Below are 17110 nucleotides of genomic sequence, written 5' to 3' on the forward strand. Positions count from 1 at the left end.
GTTTGAGATGTTTATATTCAACGTGTGCTTGTGTCACACTTTAATGTTGTTATTGATCAGATAGAAAGTGCTGCTAATAAGTTGCATGCACCTTTTTTTTTTCTGAGAGACCAGATTGCATTGAGAGTCTGCATTATAGCAAAAAGGTAGAAAGAAATCAGCCCCAGCTTTGCTTCTACTGTTCTATGTGCTTTGCCTCTGACCACCGGTGGTGCTGTTGTGCTTGGTTTAATAAAAGATCAAAATAATCCACATGTATTATGACAAGTATTAAAAAAATCTGTTTTATAACAATCAATTTATACTTGATTGTAGATAGTGATTCATGTATATTAATTTGATAATAACTCATTTCTATGACTATTCATTTTTTTTAAATCGATGCATCTATTCAAATCATCCAATAGTCACACCCCTAACTAATTAAACTATTTTCTCTAAACTGTATCTTTCACCACTGTTTTTTAAGAATATAAAGTTTTACTGCTTCATGTATATAAACTTCATGTTTAATGCTGTGACTATATTAATCATTTCTCTCTGTGTCCTCCAGCAATGCAGCAGCCTACATACAGAGTAAAAATTTGCTGACATCATCGTCCAACATCCACTTGCTTAACGGAGCGAAGGGGATGGAAGACTAAGTGATAAAACAACAGAGAAGAGGAGGAAGAGGAGGAGATAGAATAGGAACAGGGGATGAGAGGCAAAAAAAATAAAGATACAGTGGGTGAGGAAGGAGGGAAGGATGGTGATTCAGAAGGAGGTCTTCTGTAGAGAAAGAGAGAGAGAGAGAGAGAGAGAGAGAGAGAGAGAGAGAGAGAGAGAGAGAGAGAGAGAGAGAGAGAGAGAGAAGGAGAGGGGTTGGGCTGAGGACTCGCTGCAATCAGCAGAGCACTGCAGCTCTCTCTCAGATTCCACCCATCCTTCTGCAGTTTCTCTCTCTCTCTCTTTCTCTCTCTCTCTCTCTCTCTCTCTCTCTCTCTCTCTCTCTCTCACTCTATCTATCCCACACACAAACACACTCAGCAGCAGAGCATCTCAGCAACACACTCATTTGCTGCCTCCTGAACTCCTGTCCTCCATTTCTAACAAGTGCGTCAGAGGCTGGATAAGGATCAGCATGCCTGGGGATACACAAGGCTTGCTGGACACGGACGCAGAGCTACCAGGTAAGAAACATATGACAACATGAAGAGGAAAAGAATGTGTGCAGTATATAACGTGAAAGCAGTGAGAGTTGGGATGATGGTAGTGTTTGTGGCAGTGTGCATATTTAAAGATCAATAAGTTACGGGGGCAAAGAGAGAGAAATGTGAAAAGAGACTGAGGGTTGAAGAAAGTGTGAAGCTTTCTGGACAAAATAAGAGAGAGAGAGAGAGACAGAGAGAGAGAGAGAGAGAGAGAGAGAGAGAGAGAGAGAGAGAGAGAGAGAGAGAGAGAGAGAGAGAGAGAGAGAGAGAGAGAGAGAGAGAGAGAGAGAGAGAGAGAGAGAGAGAGAGAGAGAGAGGTTGGGTTTGGCCGCACCCTGAAACAGCATCAGCATTGTCCCAAAAGAGATGCTGTAATATATCCAGAGCATGACACAGCATCACAGAGGACCCGTCAGATGAGAAATGAATGGCCAGCTCAAATGCCTGCTCAAAAATGTCATGTAAATGAGTAATTCTGGCTTTTGGATATTATAGCTATAGCCACAACAGCATCAGTAATCATTTTTTAATCGCTCTTTAATAGCACTGCAATTAACGATTAATGTTGTTGTTGCTGTAATACAGCATAACAGGGATGGAACATACAGTATATTATATATAATATAGTGAACATGATGTGTATATTATCTAGTTTAGCAAAGTTTTAAAAATCTTTTGGGTTTTATTAACAGAGACTTGATCTGTAATCTATATTATGCTACTTCTATTGTATATTCTAAAATTACAGTCTATTCATTTATATTGATATATGAAAAATAAATACTGTATATACAGTAAAAAATAGAGTCTAAATGACTACAACACAAGATCTGTGATGAGCCTGTATCTTGTATGTTTATCATCATGAGAGTCTTGTGTTGCAGTAAAAACAAGGAAGTGCCTTACGATAGCAGCCATACTTGATGTCGGATGCTAAAACATGAGTACCAGTGTGTGAGTGTGTGAGGTGGCCTAAAAAATAGTCTCTTATGTGTTAGTGTGTCGCCACTATCTTTAGTGTACTGAGCAAATTAGATGAGATGAGCAGCTAGTCCTCAGTAGAATCACATAGGCTACAGAGTAATACATATTAAGGAAGTTCTACGATCCATCTGTTTCAACAATCGAATAGAAATCAGTTGTTAGAAAAGAACTGAACAATCGTTTCTATCCAATTTATTCTCTCCCTTGGGAATCCTTTCAGCTTCATATTTCATCCAAGGTAATGAGATATAACTTTAAGTAAAATAATCATATTAGATTAAAAAGGAAAAGGGTATTTTTTTTTAATTACAGACCATCCAGAGTGGATTTGAATTGACAAGTGCCACGTAAAAGGATCTTAGCTGCTTTTGTTTGACCTTCTAATCTAGTGTGTCCTATTACATCACACACTGTTCAAGACTCGTCAAACAGTAGAGACAAAGATAACTGGGGTTGAATTTGGAAGCCGTTTGTTGTGGTAGCGTATGCTGGGCACGCATTGTTTGTTTGTTTGTTTGTTTGTTTGTTTGCTTTGTAATATTTACAGAATGTTTATTTATGAATTTCTGAAGGGAAAATATACAGTAAACCAAGATGGCTGGAATTCACTCTAACGTTGCCTCACTGTAGGGATTTAATTAGCCTCCTCTTTCTATAAACCTAGTAGGTGTGTGTTTATATTCTTGGTAGCACAAATGCATCAAAGTTCAAACAGGCAGAAAGAGTGTGTGTTGTGGAATCTGAATACAATTTAACATTAGCATTATATGTTGATTCTCAGTGGTGTGCAAGGCTCGAGCATTTTAATATTTTATTTCTCAGTATTGCTTAGCAGCGGAGACTCATTCCAAGTCTTTCAAAGGTTTTGATAACTGTTTATTTTAAGGATTCACAACAGATGTCTTGTTAACAAACGTCTTAAGGTGGATTATTTAGGATTCCTGTCGAGCACAAGAGCGCTGCAAATAATCAAGAAAAATACACAGAAAATACTCCCTAGACTTCATACATACAGTAGGGGACTTTTATTCACAAAACATCCTTTACATGAATGCTATTTCTTTGTGAACACACACAGAGTCATCTGAAGAAAAAAAAAAGGTTAGTATAACCCAAGTACATAAAATTACTATTATTCATTGATCTATTATCCTTTTTCCTCAGAATTTTTATGCAGAGAAACTTAAAGTAGGTAGATTAAGCACACCTTTATATAATATAAATTCTAATTACACAAGAAATGGGTTATGGCTCTTGTTTATTGTTTGGAATTCATAGGAAACACAGCATGAAGTCAGTAGAGATGTTCAGACTTTAGAAAAAACACTAATTCAACTGATATTTAATCATGATGATAGAGTATAATGCACTGCCTTAATACAGTCTCTTTGTGTAGATATTGCTGAATACAGTATGTTTAAGAGTTTTGATTTAAATCTTTATTGCCCCAGAGGAAATTTGTTTTGAACTCAAGGAAGCTACATTAACGTCCAACAACATTACAAACATAGAAGACACACACAAAAAAAAACGTGCCCCCCACCTAATTTCACTACCATCTGTCATTTAGGTTGAGTATGTGGAAATAGGATTATTTTCAGGATGGTCTTAAAATGTTACGCCAACATAGAAATGTTACAACATAGAAATATTACTACAACATAGATTTTTTTTGTTTTTCTAAGAAGATTCTCAGTGCTGTATTGTTATTAAGGATGTTTTCCGCATTTTCTCCCCAAATTGGTCACTTAGTATTACACGACAGCTACTTCAACTTCATCCGAGTCAGCCTACACGTTGCAACTGCTGTTTATTCTGCATCAAATGACTGTGTATAACACTCATCTAAATGCTGTCTGCCAGTTACCAGAAATCGAATTGCATTACCATCAATGTAGTAACTGAAATGCATTTGAGGTTTTTCTCATGGGCTTTTCTGAGTGTTATCCTGAGGATGCTTGGACAAAGTGCATTTGTGAATGTGACTAAGCAAGAAATTTCAGATTGCTCACTGCAGCACTGAAAGTCAGTGCATGCAGGTGCGAGAGGATTTTTTTTGGGGGGGGGTGGGAATGGGGGAGAGCTAATGCTGACTCAAGGTATAATATTTATGCTCGTGACACAGATAGACACAGATAGACACAGAATAGACACAGAAGTAGTGTATTTTTTAAGTGCCTTATACCTTCTGCACATTCGGTTTTGTAAACTGCAGGGGTTGGTATGGAAGGGCATTCAAGAAAGAGGTCATGAAAGAGAGAGAGAGAGAGAGAGAGAGAGAGAGAGAGAGAGAGAGAGAGAGAGAGAGAGAGAGAGAGAGAGAGAGAGAGTGCTGCATCAGTTGGTGCACTCCATGAGCAACTCTCCATGTCACAGAGATGCACATTGCAAGCAAATTTCAGGATCTGTCTGTATAGTTTTATGAAAGCAAGAGCTCTCTCTCTCTCTCTCTCTCTCTCTCTCTCTCTCTCTCTCTCTCTCTCTCTCTCTCTCTCTCTCTCTCTCTCTCTCTCTCTCTCTCTCTCTCTCTCTCTCTCTCTCTCTCTCTCTCTCTCTCTCTCTCTCTCGCTCTCTGTGTGACAAGCATACACAAAATCTGGCATAACCACTGCACTGTTTTTCATACTACCCCATAACAGTTGCTCCATGTGCCGGGTGCACAGGATGATGTAATCATTTTGTATCATGACTAAGTACAACAAACCACCCACAGCAAAGCATACTGATACACATGGCAGAGCTGAGGGACTATCTACCTCACACACACACACACACACACACACACACACACACACACACACACACACACACACACACACACACACACACACACACACACACACACACGGGCTGGGAGAAACAAAAAGCAATCTGAAAAACAGAAGTGGTTGTAATGGATCAGCTGGAAGATGAAACAGGAAGGACGTAGATGGTTGCCAGGTGTACAATTTCCATCCCAACTACATTTCAATAATCACACAAATAGATTAACCCAAAAATGTTGGAGGTATATGACAGAACAGTAAAATATATTTATGCAGTATTTGGCAGATAATAAATATTTCGCGTTAGTTTTAGTTCATCTTCTTCCTCATGTCCTCTTGATGTCCCAACTTTCCTTATTTGATAAGGAAAAAAACCAAAGTGTTCAGTCTTGAATTAAGAATTGTTTTTTTTTTTTTATATATATATAATTTACATTATTCACCTTTAAACAAGATCTTAGCAACCTCAGACGCTAGATTAGCAAAGAAAAATTTTGCCTGTGAACTTGTTCCAAATTTAGCCCAATTTTTTGTTAAAACACCAACTCTAGCAATGCCACATGGAGGTATTGCTCATGTGTATCCATATTTGTGTACCAAATAAATACATACATACATACATACATACATACATACATACATACATACATACATACATACATACATACATACATACATACATACATACATACATACATACATACATACATACATACATACATACATACATACATACATACAAAGCATTGGGGGAATTGGTGATTCTCTGCCCATCTTGACTTCTGAGAGACACTGACACCCTGGCTCTTTTTATATCCAATCATGTTGCCAATTGACCTAATAATTTGCAAATTGATCCTCCAGCTGTTCCATATGTGTACATTTAACTTTTCCAGCCTCTTAATGCTACCTGTCCCAACTTTTTTGGAATGTGTAGCTCTCATGAAATCCAATATGAGCCAATATTTGGCATGACATTTCAAAATATCTCACTTTCAACATTTGATATGTTATCTATATTCTATTGCGGATAACATAGAAGTTTATGAGATTTGTATATTATTGCATTCCTTTTTTATTCACAATTTGTTCAGAGACCCAACTTTTTTGAAATCGGGTTTGTACAGGATATGTTGACCAATGCCATTGTGCTAAATACCTGCTATCTATACATCATATAGTTTAAATATTCAGCCATTGTATTTGATCTGCAATTATATAGACCATTTATTTTGCATATGAACCCTTTGTAGGAATGTTAGAATGCCTACACCAGACCGTAGTTACCTTTACAGTATTTGGAAAATGCTGTTATCCAGGGGGACATACTCTTTTTTTTTTTTTCTTTTTTTTTAATAATCTCATTTTTATGTAGCTGAGCTGAATTTATAATTATAATTTATATGCCAAATCACCTTGGCATTTAATTTTGGTTGACAAGGTTATTTGAAGCTGTATTGGAGGATTGTGGTAACTCATCATTCATTAGTACTGTGGTGCCGATGTGTGTGTGCCTGCATGACTATCCTGCTGACAGTACAAATGGTTCCTCCTGTTACTGTCAGTGCTGTCAGTCTAAGTTTGCCTTGCAGGCAGAATAGGGAATTACTTCCATGAGTCTCTTACTCAACAGGCAAACTGCTGCTTCTCACTATCTAACCAAAGCTTCTTACACCATCACTACTTTCTCTAGAGTGATGAGATAGTCTTTGGAAAGTCTCTCTCCAAAGCTGCTTGTGTGTAGCAAATAAAAAGACCCTCCTGAGTAACTGGTCTGTTTTCTACCTGGCCCAAAATTACAAACTGATGAAAATGATATACACTATTCAGCTTATAAAATAGTTAAAAAAAAAAAAAAGGTTTTGAGACATTTCAAGCAGCAAAACCAAATTCCAAATTCAGTGTATGTTTAAATTAGAGTTCAAAACATAATATTTTTGTATAGACTGAAATAATGTATTTAATGTTATTTTTTTTTTTTACAATTTTCTATTTTATACTGTTTTATATTTGGTTTATTGCTTTTATGATATTTTGGGTGATGAATGATAAAATCTGGTAATTCAAAGTAGACTCGATGAGTTGATGTTGCGTTCATTCAAAAATGATAGATAAGAAAAAAGAAACTCAACTAAAACTCAAACTACAAACTGTGTCGGTGTCGATGACCTTTTCATGTAATATACTTAATATTTTATGTGACATTTTGAAGCCATTCCTGAGTAGTCATTCATGATTGCAGCATCAGGAAGTGATGAACAACATCAAGTAGTTCAGCTAAAGGTCAATGTTGTCCCTTTGTACAAAGAAATAGGTGATAGACCAATTAGAAGGATAGCATTCAAAGTGCTTATTTATTTCCTAAATTTCTTATCACCCTCTTTTTCAGATTTGTCCAGGCAAACCTCAAGCTCCACCGCCTCAACTCCAACTGACAGTGCCTCCAGCCCATCTCCGAGCACTCCACCCAAGCTTTCCCCACAATGTACCTCTCCATTTGGACCTCGCTTGGTCTTGTCTAAACCAAACCCTTCTACTCGACCTCAACCAGAGGGTGCCAGCTTTGAATCAGATGGGCGCACAGTAGGCAGACTAACAGGGCGGTTTGGTAGAAGTGGATGCAGACGAGGGCCAGTGAAAATGGAAAGGATTAAAGTTCTAACTGGAGCTGAAGTGGAGAGTGACTACCAAGAACCTGAGTCCATGGATGCAAGAGTTGTTATGGGGCAAGAAGCATTACTGAAAAACATGGAGACACAGATTGGTGTGCCTCCAGACAAAAAGACAAGTAAAGAATCATCCAGTTCAGAACCCACTCACTCAGATACTTCTACCCTTCAAGTGGAGAGTCAGATTAGTGTAGAGGAGAAAAATAAACTTGATACTGGTCAAGAGATCGAAAAATCTGCCAAAGTTATGACTTTGACTCCAACACCTGAACAAGAGAAAGGTTTAGATCAGCTACATGAATGCCCAATTCTAGAAGCCAAATCAGCAGATACTGAGCTTACAGAAAGCAGCACCTTTTTCCCAGATGATGAAGGAGACATGCTGTCTCTATCTCAGGGTGAAGTGCCTTCTTTGTCATTCTCTGAGCCCTCCTATCCAGTTGATCCTCAACGCATTGGTGTCCTTCCCGGACTGGACCCGGATCGTTATTACACAGCCCCTTCCACTCCAATTAAGATGGCTTATTGCTCACATCTTAAGCAACAATGGCAACCAAGCAGTCCAAGCACAGCTCCTGGTTCACCAACAGATGAGTCTGATCTGTGCTCCCCACCCACTTCTCCATCTGGATCCTACATTACTGCTGAAGGTGGCAGTTGTACCTCCTCTTACAATTCTGGCACTTCTCACTCCTGTTCACCTAATTTAACAGCTGAAGCTGAATTGCAGGAGGTCCCTGCCTGCTATGTGAGCTCTCTTTCTGAGATTGGAGATGAGCTGGGAGATGACAGACCTGTGGCTGAAAGGGAGCATTGTTTGTGTAAACCTGTCATGCCAGAGTTGACTGAGAGTGAGGAACATGAGGCGGAAAGGATAAAGAAAGAGACTTGTAGACCTCACTGGGTGACAGAGAGTGTTTCCTCACACAGGAGCAGCAGTGGTGGGACTACAGATTCAACACACAAGAGAGGAGGTTCTGAGGCCACTTTAGTCCAGGCAGCAACTCCAATAGCCACTGATATTTCAGAGCCTTTGGATGATCCAGATCAGGAGCTAGAGCTGGACTTTAATGACTGTATTTCAGAGCACTTTGCCAGGCATGATGCCCCTCTTAGCCTCGAAGAGGACTTTCCTTTAGATCTGGCATGTTCTTCTCCCTTCAGTCACCAGCAGGCAGCAGCTTCAAACACTTTAGACACAGGCAGTCTAACACCTGCCACTTGTTCATCAGAGATTTCAGACACTGATAATAACAGCTTGTATAGTGAGATGGGATCTTCTGCTCTGTTCTTCCATGGATGCTCCACAGATGATGGACCTGGTGGTGAGGGGATGATTCCTGCCACAATGCTACCAGTCCATGCCAGCTTCATATTCCAAGCAGATTCAATGGAAATAACGTTATTCCCTACAGACGATGAGCCAGAAAATGAAGTTGATGCATATGCTGCTGGAGAGGAAGAAGGGGATGTGGATGAATATGATGATGAAGATGAAGATGTGGACTTAAATGATGACAGCAATTTGGAACACCAAGTTGAAGCCATAAAGATTGGAGCAAGAGCAGCTGATGATCCAAATGATGAGGATACATCTGCCTCTTTCCTAAATTCACTCTCTGAGAACTCAATTAACGATGGAGTAGATGAGTCATTTGCTTTCCAGGATGACACAGAGGAGTCAATTGATTCGACCTCTTGTAATGGAGATGAAGAAGACCATCTGTACAGCACAGAAAGACATGCTGAGCTGGCACAGCAATTTCCTCCACAAGAAGACCATGTGCAGCCTGTAAGCTGTGCACGACCAGAATCCTCTGGAAGTGAGAGTGAAATGGAGATTTCCTCTGGATCTTCCGGGCAATCGAATACATTAATTCAGCAACATATGTCAGTCTGCAGAGCTCATGCTGAAGACATAAGCACACTTAATTCAAAGACAGAATGTGCAAAAAGACAAGATTCCTCAAGCGATATTAGGGAACAAAATGAAGAGATTCAACAGATCACAGATTCCAAAAATTCAGAAGAGACAGAAAATGCATGCTTTGTGGTGTCTCAACAAAGTGTCAATACAAACATTCTAGGCTCAGGAAATCAGGCAAGCTCAGCAGAGCTAGATAGAGTATCACAAACATACTCTAAACCAGTCCTTTGTGTGCTTGGTGCCACAGCAGCAGGCATAGATAATAAGATAAATATTCAGGTTGATAAAGATCTAGATCAGAAAAATGGAAATAACTCTGAATTTTTGAATACCTCACTCCAGCTTGATGAGACAGCAACCAATGATCTCAACAAGGGAGTCCCTTTGTTGTCCTATCCTAAAGATGATTGTAGCCCCACAAACATACCAGTTTGTGCCTATCCCGAGCTGTCTGAAGTACCAGATAACTTAACCCCTGCTGATATTTCCTCAACTGAACAGTCTCTTGACCAAGACAACCTGACCGAAAATCAACCCAGTACAGAGGATATAAGTGTTGGCTCTCTAACTATGTCCTGTTCTACTTACAGCAAGCTTGCCATCTCACCAAAGAAGGAGAACGCCCAAAGTAGCATAACAGAGAAGAGTGTTTCTCCTGATGATTGGGCTCCAGAAGAGCCATTCTGTGACTTCAGGCCAGATAATTTGCTTATGTGTGAGATAACTGGATCACTGCACAATAAGGGGATATCTGTAACTCCAAACATTTCTGCCCCGTATAACATGATGGGTGATCTCGAGGATAACAACAGCTACTGTCTCTTGCCAGAAAAGATGTCAAATAACGAAGCTGGTATGCTGGAGACAAATTTGTCCACTTGGAAATCCATTGAGGACCTCTCAGAGGCAGGAGGGGGTGAGGATGATGCAAACAACCTCCAGAATCCAGACAATAATGCACTTATACAATGCCATTCAGAAAATATTCGGGAAACTACATGGAACAACCCTGAAAAAAGCCGTTCACCCAGTATGCCAGGTGCACAGTCTACATGTATACCATTAAATATTCTTTCACATGATGGGAAAGATGAGAAAGACCAGCCTACTGACACAGATTTTAATATTCCTGAGGAACCCACATCAAAAATACTCATAAATGAAAGCCCAAACATTTTGCGCAAACAGGGAACAGAAGTCCTGGATTCAGCTCAAGAAGAGGATAAGGCACTCATTTTAGGTTATAACAATTTGTACAAACAAAACGATCTCTGTGAGCCCAACACGACAAATAAAATATCAGACAAGCCAAGTGGAATACAGATTCATGAAACTTCTGAACAAATGTGTCTGGTAAATACTGATTCAACAGTCTCAGAAAACAAGCTTGTATTTAAACTAGAAGGAGGGTCATTTGGCAACTTTGACCACAAAAAGAAATCAAGTGAAGCAAAGCGTCATATTTCCTCTTCTGACAAGTCTCTGATACACAAAAAGATAGCTACCTGCTCTCTTACAATTGGGGCATCAAATTTAGATGCCAGGCAATTACAGTCTAACATAAGAAAAGATGAAAATCATGTCAATTTTCTGAGTCAAGTGGCTGACAAACAAATTCAACCAAAGAGTGAAAATAGTACATGTATATCGCTCAAGGAAAAGAAGGCCATTGAAACATGCACAATAAAGGAGACAAACAAAAATGTCAGAGAGAAGAATACTGTTTTTGAACTAAGTAAAGATGAGACTGAAGTTCCACAGGAAACACGTAATTCTGATGCAGAAAAAGGAGAACTGAATACTACCATAGTGAACTGTGGTAGGGGAAAATCTGTTTCAGATAGCAAGACACCAAAGGAAGCTGCCACCTCTGACAACAGCAAAATTGCCCTGGAGAAAATAGAAGACATCAGAAATAAAGAGAGTAAAGAGACTAAAAAAACACAAACATCTGCAAATCATACATTTTCTCAGCATAACAAAAATACTCCAGGAACTCAACAGCAATTACATGCTAGCGATTCTAGTGGAGAGAAAGATACTCATCAAACTGTATTCCAGCCTGCAGAATCCAGCTCCAATACACTTGAAAGAAACACCAATTTCAGAGAATCGACAGGTTCTACTGACTCAGATGGTCTCAGCAATTCAAACCAGAAAGAAGCACTTTATCATGGTACATTAGAAGGGCTGGAATCACACAAAAGCACACAAGATGCAAGTGATGATGTCAGGGACGCCTCTATTTTTGTAGAAGAAATTTCAGAACTCAGCACACATCTCGCTTCTTCATCATCCACAGATGTGTTGGAGGAGGATCTTCGTGCACCTATCCAAGAGTCCCAGTCTTCATTTAACAGTTCTCAAATACACAATCTCCTCACTCACAGAGAAAAAACACTAAATGATGGACTGCATCAACATGAATCACAGAGCTCTCTTCAAGTGATAAATACGGAACAGCCAGATGTTGAGTCTGAGGAAGAATTATCGATCTCACTTCCAGTACAGGATACGCATCAAATTGTGAACGAGCAGTCAGGCTTAAAGTCAAACACTTGCAAACAAGAGAAACCTGAAGGTGTGTTGTATTTCAAATCACAGTTTCTCTGCTATTGTTTATTAAATGTACAACACCAATATTTCTGCATATACAGGGTCACTATTGAAAATAAAATTTTGATGCATTTTTTTTTTTGGTTCTCTTAAGCAGTGGGCATAGAACACAGACCCGAATCACCCAAAAGCCCCCAAACCCACCCTGTTCGATGTATAGGAAACAGAGATAGTACTCCTGCTCACAGAAAATCTAGCCTGAGCAAAGAAAGAGAGATATTACCATGCATCACCTCTGCATTAAATTTCCCTGTGCAAGCAAGACAACATCCAACTGAAAAGCACACTGATCAAGAGGATGGGTGTTCAACCAATGACAGAACAAATGAATCTAAGGAAGTGGATCTCTCCTTAAAAAATAACAGTATGTCTTATTGAGTACAGTATGTTTATTACATGAAGTCTGTCCTTGTTATCATTTACAAAACATCTGCCATTTTCAACTGTGTATGAGGCCCAAAGAATTTACTCTGTCTCTATGTTTGAATTACAAAGTCGGCTCATGTAATGAAACAGACAGTGATGGATCAATTCCTGAGCTGGAAGAACCAACCAGAAGTCTCTTGAAAACTTCAGACCCACAAGTATGTAAATAACAAGTGCATTCTTTTGAAAAAAAAAGAAAAGAAATGCATACCAGAACTGTATCTATATATAAATTTGTCTGATATAATCTCTCTCAGATATCACATTCTACAGCGGATGAGTCGGTGAGCAAAACTAAGCAGAGTCGAAGTGAGAAAAAGGCACGAAAGGTATGTAAGACTTTATCGATTCCAACTTTTAGAGACTCGTTTACAAATATCGTCTTTCTTGCTCATTCAGCATTTTTTAATCTTTCTTGTTGTGGGTATGTAGGCTATGTCTAAGCTTGGCTTAAAACAGATCCATGGAGTTACACGGATTACGATCCGGAAGTCCAAGAATATCCTATTTGTAATTACCCGCCCAGATGTCTTTAAAAGCCCTGCATCAGATATCTACATAGTCTTTGGGGAGGCCAAGGTAAGTATTTTCATAAACGTGTGATTATTTTTGTGTTCAAGAGTATTCGAATAATATTTGTTAAGGTTTAGTTACATTACATTCCTTGTGTACAGATGTCCAGATAAACAACAACATGATGACATTCACTTTTTAATGCCTTATTTATTATTGATATGCCATTGATTTTGGCAATTATTGAATATTTCATGAATATACTAAGATGATTTAAAGTATTCAGGTTTTGTACTTGTGCTTCACATTATCATGTAAACATATGAGGTATTCAGAGTGTGACAGAATAAATGCATACTTTTCCAATTTTTATTTTATTTTATTTTTTTCCAAAAATAAGCAATGTTATTAATTTACTAATGTCATAGAAAAAAATCTGTGCAAGTTGATGTCTAATGTCTGGTCCAAAGATCTGCTTTCATTTAAAGAATTTTATTTCAATGCAAGTGTTTGGCTAAATCACAGCAGAAGACCTGCTTCAGATGGCATGATAGAAACCTAGTTACTGAACTATGGACTATGAGCTATGGAACATATGGGTTTGTCGATCAAATTTAATTAAAAATTTGCTGGCTCTGGATCAGGACCACAGTTGCCAGTACAAGCACAAGTAAGTATAGTGTAGAGAAAAAAAATTAAAAACATTTCTACCCTGCCTCTGTTACAGATTGAGGACCTGTCACAGCAAGTGCACAAGGCTGCAGCAGAGAAATTTAAGGTTCCGCTTGACCCGTCCCCTGTCACCCCTGACATCATGCCCAACCTCACCATAAAAGAGGAGAGTGAGGAAGAAGAAGAGGTAGAGAGTCAATACTGTCTTTATAATTGCTCCCTAATAGCTTGACTTTTACTGAAATATAACTGACATAATGAAAAAGGGAGACATTTTTTATTTTTTTATAAAATAAAAATCAAATATCCAAAAAGCTAAGTATATTATCAAATAAAATACTGTAGTGTAATATTATTTGGCCACTTCAGTATATGTAACCTTCTCTAATGTGCTCACCATTGTGTATTTAAGACTAAAAATAAACAAAAAATGAATTTCTTTCAATTTCTCTATATCAGGTGGATGAGAGTGGACTGGAACAGAGAGATATAGAGCTGGTCATGGCGCAGGCTAATGTGGCTCGGGCTAAAGCTGTCCGTGCATTACGTCACAACAAGAACGATATTGTCAATGCTATTATGGTAAGGCAACACAATTTTTTAATAGTATATATTTAAACAGCTCAGTGACTGTGAGCCTTTTTTGTAAATATAGCACTGTTACAGAAGATTATTCTACTACTACCTATTTTTACAGAGTATGAAATAATGTTTTTTATTTTATATATGTATTTCTATCTTTAGGAGCTAACCATGTGATAGAAGAGGTCTTGACCACCCCCAGCTTTTTTCCTGGCATACCCATCAACCCTTCCCAGTAATGCTGCTACGTACTTTCAATGTCCTTTACCTGCTAAATAAACTCTATAAAAAAACGACTTTTTTGTTGATTCTTATATTTCATTAACTGAAAATCTGTAATCACCCACACAGTGTATGAAATATGCTAGATTTGGGATGTATTTGTAGTGATATTTTATCACACTTTACTCAAAGCACATGTGTTGTGATGCTAGCTGTGACTGGCAATGAAATATAAACCAGCAGATGATATTCTATTTTTGTCTCATTCTATAATCTTGACCATTTATTCTTGTAATTCTTTCTCTTTCACTCTGTCCAACACACAGAAGGTGGAGACATGGCATTTATCTAAGCATTTATCAATGCAATGTGGAATATAAATATAATTATCCTCTTCACTCACTACAAAAACAGTTGGAACATCCTTTAAAATTGAGTCCCTTGTTGGAACCTTCCTAGAAACATAATGTGTGTGGGGGGGGGATTCATATTTTCATCATGTTTTCTTTCAAAAACTAGTAGATAATTCATATATGCTTGTGAGGTATTATGTAATGTTTAATGTAGATACAGTACTAAATGATGACAGTGAATTATTAACCTGCATCTCAATCAAAATGAGCTGAAATACTTTTCAAATTTGATTCGCAGTCATTCTTTTCATTTGCTCTAAATAACATCATATTGCTGAACACTTTGTGTGAAACAATTATTCACTCTGAATGGGATTTGAATCCATCTCAAGGTTACAATTATAATCAGCTCTTTACAAATGGAAGTTGAACCAGAAACATGTTCCATTTTAATGATCGTTGAGGAATCCATCCATAGTATTGGTAAATTCCACTGTTATGTACAGTATGGAAGGAGTGACAGGGGCAGAGGGAAATAACATGAGAGGAACCAAACTTCAAAGGACATCCATTGTGTTCTAGGTTAGCATGTTGTTATTTAGAGTCATAGGATAAAGCTCCAAGCAGAAGATGTATTAGGATGAAACAATAAACTATAAATATGCACCTCACTGGTTATTTCAATCTAGACCAAGAAGTAGTTACCCGTGGGATTTTCGAACAATGAGAACCAAAAAATGGGACTTTTACTTTGTGTAGTGCCTGAGAAATACAGAAACAAAAGAAAATTTGGACAGTGAAGAAAGGTTTCATGTTTCAAGTTTGTCATCTGCCTAGAGAGTACTTTAGGCATCTAAATACAATGAAACTCATGTGCTACTGTTGTACATTAGGAGATACCGCACATACAGTGTTCTAAATTATTAACATATTCTAGTAAGAAGTAATAATGGTATTATTTAAACAGTGCAACAGTGTGTGTGGTCCTAAGGTGTCATAGTGGGAAATATTGCACATACTATAGAAGGACAGTGATAGTTAGATTTTGTTCAACAATTCTTAATGGTGAGTGGACCATATGAAGTTCTCAGTAATGTAAACAACGGGGAACTCGAAGCTGTTGACCCAATCCATTAGTATTTCATTGATGATGATGAGGTTGTGTTCCCTTTCCTGTGTCGTCTGATACAAAATCCTTGGTCTTCAGGTTGATGTTAATTGTGAGGTAGTTCCTGACACCATTGTTTTAGGATGCACACCTTTTATTAGTGCACATTGGAGCTGTTTGTAATCACATTTGTAAGTGAATAAGGAGTACAAAAGAGGACTGAAAACACACCCCTGAGGGTCTCTAGTGTTGATGGTCAGCAGGGTAGAGATGTTGCTGCCAATTCTTAACCACCAGGCTTGGAGAGAAATGTGTGTTCTTTCTCTCCAGGTGGGAGAGAGCGTTATGTAGGGTGAACTACAGTAAGCAAACTGTAGTGGGTTGAGTGAGGCATGCAGCACACAGTAGATGTAGTCACTGATGAGCCTTTCAAAGAATTTGCTGACAGTGGGAGTCAGAGCAACGAATCACAGTCGTTTACCAAAAATTTCTTCAGTACAGGCATAATGGTGGACATTTTGAAACATGTGAGGACTACAGACAAGGACAGGGAGAGGTTGAAAATGTCCATGAAAACAACAGGCCCGCCAGGCTTTAAGGACGTGGCCAGGGACGCCATCTGGACCCACAGCCTTGCAGCCTCACCCGTTGAAATGATCAGATTACAGCCACTACAGAGATGGAGAGTTTACCATCCTTTTCGGTATTGGCTGCAGAAGCTCTCTTTTTGGGAGCAGGGTTGTTTGCCTCAAAGTGGGTATAAACAGTTTAAGCTCTTTCAATATAGATGCAGCAGTGTTCAAAGCTCAATTCTAAAGTGCGGTGTCTTGTGTAATTTTATAAAACTATGCTATTTATTCATTCACAGATCTTCAATAAATCCTCTACCCTGGTCAGGTTCATGATCTACCCGAGGAACAACATGCACATGCACAATTTTAACAATTGCAATAAAGTAATTCATACAACAATAAAAGTGCCCGTGATGAATTGACAATGTAATTTCACAATTCATGAACTTAAGAGTGCAGATTTTTCCTCATAGAGTTTCTCAAGGAGTAAAGATCAGCAACGCATCAC

At 38.4% G+C, this 17110-nt stretch overlaps 1 protein-coding gene across 2 annotated transcripts; it reads left to right on the forward strand.

Moving 5' to 3' along the window:
• Positions 1–899: 899 nt before the first annotated feature.
• nacad (NAC alpha domain containing) lies at positions 900–14643 on the forward strand. 2 transcript variants are annotated; one of them, XM_027171887.2, is made up of 9 exons: positions 900–1172; positions 7332–12119; positions 12249–12518; positions 12650–12738; positions 12838–12909; positions 13013–13159; positions 13821–13952; positions 14225–14347; positions 14510–14643. In XM_027171887.2, the coding sequence occupies exons 1-9, from the start codon at positions 1124–1126 to the stop codon at positions 14522–14524; spliced, it is 5685 nt and encodes a 1894-aa protein (XP_027027688.2). In that variant the 5' UTR covers positions 900–1123; the 3' UTR covers positions 14525–14643. The 2 variants fall into 2 exon arrangements, with proteins under 2 accessions (XP_027027688.2, XP_027027696.2); XM_027171895.2 differs by having other exon boundaries at positions 901–1172; positions 12252–12518.
• The last annotated feature ends 2467 nt before the right edge of the window (positions 14644–17110 follow it).

The sequence above is a fragment of the Tachysurus fulvidraco genome, chromosome 25 (assembly GCF_022655615.1).
Source record: "Tachysurus fulvidraco isolate hzauxx_2018 chromosome 25, HZAU_PFXX_2.0, whole genome shotgun sequence".
Taxonomy (NCBI): Eukaryota; Metazoa; Chordata; class Actinopteri; order Siluriformes; family Bagridae; genus Tachysurus; species Tachysurus fulvidraco.